Below are 6,285 nucleotides of genomic sequence, written 5' to 3' on the forward strand. Positions count from 1 at the left end.
GCATTTGATTACACAACTTTCAGGCAAGTGTATGTTTGGATCAGAATCCAGACAGCATGAATCTACCCTTCTTCAAAAATACCATAAGGAATTTGACATTAAAAGTTTCATCATCAACCAAGATACAGCTTTCTGGATGTGTTTAATGTATTTCTCCACAAATACATTTAGAGGTCTGTGGTTGTGTATGATCTTGGATTGAACTTCAGTCCACACAATCTGCTGTTCATACATATGGGTATTTAAACACATGACTAGCTCCCAACAGGCTCCAGAATGGCCATTATTTAATTTTGCTGCAAGAGCTGTATCAATCTACCTTACTCCAAAAAAGGGCGAGATGTCTGGAGGCAAAAAAGAAGACCAAACATGTAGAAATACTTCTGAAGGTACACTTGAGTGATGGACACGCATTTTGGGGCAACAACCCCCCAGACATTTTGAGCACTGTGCTCAGTGGGCAAGTTAATGTAAGATTTCTGGACTAATCTCAGATTCTAAACCCTTCTTGAGGCTAAAGATTACTTGCCCTTGCCCAGTTACAGTCATGAAAATTCCTTTAACAGCAGGGTATGCTTCAAGTCTCCTTTGCTCATTTATACCAGTCTAAAGCTACTCATGTCTATGGCAAATTTTAAATATTCAAAATAACTGTTCCTATTGATGTAGAATACAGCTATAAAAATTTGATGTATATTAACAGAATTGTTATTTGAATGCCCATGGGAATATCTGTCTTCAGGGAGAACAGCATATTTTCATTACTCACTACAATCAGCAATTGTGACATAATTACTGGTAAAGACACAACGGCTGGTGAGATCCACGCCTGACTTCGAGACACCAGATTAAGTTCATATTACTGACAATTAGAGAGGGAGCAAGGGAACGAAGCAGACACCCTCCCATAAGTTAATTATATTTGGAGTTTGTCAGAAAGAATAGGAACAGCGCAGCTGTTAGGGTTTGAAGAGTATTTCAGTTTTCCTCTCCATTCCCCCTTAGCAGAGAAGCTCTCTAAACTATACCTACAGGAAAAACTTCACGTGATGCAACCGCTTGCAGCAAACACTCATGAAAGCTCAGCCAAAACACTAATACCTCTTAAACACAAGCCTAATTGGAACATGGACTTAATTTGGCACCAACAAGTTTGAAGCCCCAGATAAGTAAATCCAAATTCAGGCCCATTTGAAGTGAAAGTGTCCACATTCATTTTCACAGGGCTTTACCTGACTGCCAAGTCTGAATTTTACTTCTTGGTACTTTACAAAACAGAAAAGAAGTTTCAATTATCAAAACGCAGCAAGAATTTCATGTATTCTTAAAAGAAAACTTCTTTTGGCATTGTGATTTTAAGAGGCCATTGTTGCAGTCTGCAAAAGCAGAGTCAGACTGACAAAAATGAGACATCAGTCTCAGTGATCAGTTTCAGACATCAGTTTCAGAGATCAGTGATGAACAGTATGTCTTTAATTGAAATCATTTACTTAGCAGGGACCACTATGACCAACAGATGCTTCCTCCCACTCTGTCCCCATAAAGTCACTTGTCTTAAGACCAAAATCCTAGAGATTTACCTTTTAAAGCTAAGAGATACTAAAGAACAGTTTGTGACCACTTCCATCAGCTCAGATGAGTTCAGGTTTCTCCTAAACAGCATCCTGTGAACTTCTATCAAGGCCAAGGGAATGTTGCAAGATTGAATTTTGTCAGGTTTATTTCTCTTTTTAGAAATTACTGAGAATGCCCTCCTCCCACTGAAACAATTTCCTTGATAAGTACAGAGATAGTATCTACCAGCCAAAGGTGAAAAAGGAGTTGCTTACCCAGTTACATTAATTTCACTACCTTCCTTAGTTCCATCCTCATCTGTAAAAAGTGGAGGAAGATTTGAGCCAGCTACCAAGTTCTCCATATCTCTGGGGGGAAAAAAAATACAGGTAAAAAAGGTTAACTATGTCATTGTTACCCTTCAGCAGCACTTCAACTCAAACATCATAACGTACCACAAATTTTTTACCCCATGAACCAGTTGGCCAGTCATAGCTGATTGACTTCAGGACGGATCCTGAGGGCAGATGTGCTTAAGGTCAGACCACAAAGACCGTAAATGACACTTCAATTCCAGGTTTCCATTTTAACTGAGCCCTGTGCCAACGCCACAGTGTTGTTGGAAATTCCTGCAATTCTATTTTATCCCTCAAGATAAATCTTCGTTCACCATACTCAGCAGAAAGGTAGGTAGATCCTGCTCTTCCAGTCCACCTGCCTGATTATTCTTCACTGTGCACCCTTCACCACAGGTTTGTGTTGACCCCAGAAAAAAAACTGAAACCAAGTCCCCCCTGAAGTTTCAAATTAAGATTGTACTAATAATTCCTTGTCCAGATTTTCACAATTAATCTATGTGTGCAGTTGAGTGCTAAGTAAGAGAACACAGCTATTTAGAGTATTTTACCTTCAATCCCATAGAACAGTTACTGAAGCACTACCAACTGCCCCCAAGTTAGAATTAGTTCCATTTGTAACCTTGTGGCCTGTCACGGGAATTTAATGTGAGAGATGAAACCCAAAGCTTAATCAATCTATTTATCCCCTTCCTTACTAAAATACAAAACTGTTGTATTTTAGTGGTAAAAACCCAAACAAAACCAAAAACCCTTAACAAACTCACTGCACGATTATGAGTCGCCAGTTTAGGCCATTTTGAAGGGCCACTCTACTTAAATTCCTGTTCCTTCAGTTTAGGAGTCACCCTTGATGGGCAGCAGATATTCAACTTGATTACTGCTATCCCTTTCGGCCAGTACACTCGGGCTTTGGGCCTCAAGGGGCTGAGGAAAGCTATCATCTTGTACTGCTTTCTCCTGGCTTGGTGTGCTTTCCACTCAGCACTGAAATCCAACTGATCTGAGACATAAAATCCTGCTCCATGTTTTTAATATTATATGTGTTTTCCCACATCCCACCCCAGGTCCAAACATAGAGGTTTTTTCTACAAAGGTCACTGCTTCTTACATCCTATAGGTTTTGCAGATCTCTATCACAAGAATGACATGGATGATATTCACCCTTTTTCTCTTCCGTTTTCCAGCTGCTGAGATCCTTAAACCATCCTCAAGGATCCTATCATCCTGACTCCTTATCTAGAAAATAATTAAAGCTAAGCAGATGGTGGTACAGACACTGATCTCTAGCAGAGGAACACCTTTACTTGTGTATAGAAAAGGCTCACCCAGGAGTGAAGAAATCAAATTCCTGTGCTGCCATTACAAACCAGGGACTGAATACAGTTTTGGGGGTTCAGCCTTAGAGCTGTGGCACAGCTGGAGACTGACCAGCAAAGGGCTTCCAGGATGCTCAGGGATCTAAAGCACCTGGCCTGATAAGGAATGGTGAGGAAACTGGGCTTGCTCAGTCTGGCAGAGGGGGCCAAGGGCCAATCTAACAGAGCTTAAAGCTACTGGATGGCAGTGGCAGAGATGGCAGAACCAAATTCTTGCCAGTTATACTGGCTTTGGAGGTTCACGCTGGACACCAGGAAGCGTTCCCAGAGAGGTGGAGTCTATCCTGGTAGATTTTAAATGCTGAAAGCTGTAACTGACCTAAACTAGTGTTGGTAATAGTCCTGCTCTGAGAGGAAGGCTGGACTAAGATGACCTCCCTCCAGATGTCCCTTGCAAGCAACATCTGCAGCTCTATGAATCAGAACTCCACATTACGGGGTTTTTTTTCAAATCCTAGCATCTCTGATAGGAAAAGAAAGACAAATAATATAATGCTGTTAAGAAAAGTAGTGAGATACTCTGGTGAAACAAATATTATTTTAATCCTTAAAGAAGGCAGTGCAAACAATACTTCCTCACACATAGAAAAGAATCTACACACATAGAAAAGAAACTACATCAAGGCTGGGACTTTATGTATCACAAGAAATCTGAAAATTCAACTAATTTGAAAATTAAGCTCTTCACTGATGTCCAGGAAGCTGTTTAAGCACAGCTTCTAAATATACAATATAAATTGCTTCATGCAGTTATCAACTAACAGGGAAATTAAGTTCTGCTTCATGTTACACAGTATTCATCAATCAAAAATCTTAAATTATGATTTTTAAAAAAGGAAGCCTAAGCAATTATGCCCATTGTGACCTTCTCACCAGGTCCTGATCTGTCTGCTCATATCTGACCCAAGCTCACTTTCAAACTGCAGGGAGGCAGCTGGACACCAACCTTAACAACATATAAACAGAACACGAACACAGGAAGCTGGGAAGACCATACACTTTTTTTATTTATCCCATATGTTTTAGATAGTAACTCTTTCAGATGACACTGACCCACATCCTAAAGAAAAAGTAACATCAGTGAATTTAAAATGGCTTCTAATCAGTTTCAGAGAGCAAGAAAACAAAACAGTTGCCCTAAAGCTCACTGAGAGCAGATGGGAACCTACACAAGTCTTTCAGTCCCATTTCTCAGGGATAGCCCTCCCTGCTTTGCTCCGAACCTTTGCTCCAAAATCGCTATCCACTTAGTTTCAACCCCACTGCAGAGCTACATGTTTATTGAAACACAGTTAACTAAATTCAGGGCAAAAGAAACAATGTACACTTAGTTTTCTAATGGCTTGCACATCTCCCCTATTTTCATTTTTTAACTATTTCTACCCAAATGCAAAAAGAAAACTGAAACTGCTGTTAAAACTCTAAACCCTACCAGCCCTACAATTCAATGCAAGGAAGCATCTCCTCCAAATAAAACTAATTGAAACTGGAGCAGCTCTGAGTTCACTGTACTGCTACACTACTGGTTGTGTTGGCTCAAGAAAGCAATCAGCTAAGCAGGAATAGAGAGACTGATTTATTCATTAAGAGCAGTATCTGATAGGATTTCAAAGGTTCAACTAACACATACACTAGCATTAGTTACACTTCTTTATGAGCCTAGAGAAGATCCTACGCTATCAAAAATGTGGCTGAATTTATCATTTTCTTTCCCTCTCTTCCCTCATCAATCATGATTTCATGATATAGAAAGTGGACAACAGTATTTCATAACTTTCAGTTCAAGTTTTTCAGCTGGACATTTTGGTTGCATGCCAGAGATCATACCTGTACAAAATTGTACAGAGTGAACCAACATGGTCTGACAGAATTACTCAGGAAATGAAAGAAAAACTTCTACAGCATAAAGATCCAAATGCTACTACACACATCAATACACACAGAAGGATGAAACAGACGACCTCAGCATAGCACAGCTGCACTTATCTGTCAGGAGCCAACTCAAGTCAGAGCAGCACAAGTTCATGGCCGCACTGTCCCAACACAAGCTACAGGTAGCCTTTCTTCTCCCCCACCGGGCACTCCTGTCCTGTGGCTGGCCCCACGTGAGATCTCTTCCAGAGCCTAAGCAAAGCAATCACTGCACTGTCCAAAATGTTCACTGCTTCCACAAAACGTAACCTGCTCTGCCTGTGTACAGTCATTCACAACTGAGTGATGTGAGGCTGGGCTCTGCAGTGTCTGCACAGGTCTGGCGATGTCATAAGCCACTGTCAAATGCAGACTGACATCCTCCTCATTCCAAGGCCAGGTCGAGTCTTAAGATGCCCCTGAACACTGGGAAAAGGGTGAACAGCCCTTAATGTTGCCTTTTCAATGACTACATTACAACAGATAATCTTAAGAATAAAAAAAAAAATAAATTACTAAACTCTTTAGCCATACAATTACAAGGTAAGATTATAAGTACATATTATTTATTACAGTTAAGCGTATTTAAATATGAAGTCAGCATCAGAAATCCAACTTGCAGGCTGATTATAAAACACTGCAGGAGTTCCAATTACCTCATCTCCAGCTCTAGTTTTAGAAACATTACTGCTGAGTGAAGAATTTTTCTCCTGAAGTCTCTCATCCCCCTTTGCCAGAGTAAATAAGTCCAAATTTTACCATTCAGAGGATAACAGATTAAAAAAAAAATCTGCTACATCACAGAAGAGCCACAGTATTCCTTATCTCAGCATCAGAGTCCAAGCACTTCAGAATGCAAACAATCTAAATTCAGATGATTTACTGAGAGAAAAACCCACAGAACCATCACTTCCTCTGCCTTTCCACATGCAGCCAGAACATCAGAAACAAAACTGAAGTAAGTCCATCTTCTATTAAAACCACAATGCTTTTGGAGCAGTCAGAGGAAGTTCAGATTCCCTCTGGCAGAGCATTTTCTTCCATCATGCTGAGCAGAAGCATGTTATCCAACATACTTGGCTGCA

General features: G+C 40.3%; 1 protein-coding gene across 2 annotated transcripts in view; it reads right to left on the reverse strand.

Annotated features, from left to right (window-relative positions):
* The window catches only part of HMG20A (high mobility group 20A), a 38,727-nt gene that overhangs the window by 15,777 nt on the left and 16,665 nt on the right, over nucleotides 1-6,285 (reverse strand). For both annotated transcript variants that reach the window (XM_017745192.1, XM_008641947.2), the window contains one exon: nucleotides 1,830-1,922. In XM_017745192.1, coding sequence (XP_017600681.1) covers nucleotides 1,830-1,918 — 89 coding nt within the window. In that variant the 5' untranslated portion in view covers nucleotides 1,919-1,922. The remainder of the gene's footprint in view (nucleotides 1-1,829; nucleotides 1,923-6,285) is intronic.

The sequence above is a fragment of the Corvus brachyrhynchos genome, unplaced genomic scaffold, assembly GCF_000691975.1.
Source record: "Corvus brachyrhynchos isolate BGI_N302 unplaced genomic scaffold, ASM69197v1 scaffold309, whole genome shotgun sequence".
Classification (NCBI taxonomy): Eukaryota; Metazoa; Chordata; class Aves; order Passeriformes; family Corvidae; genus Corvus; species Corvus brachyrhynchos.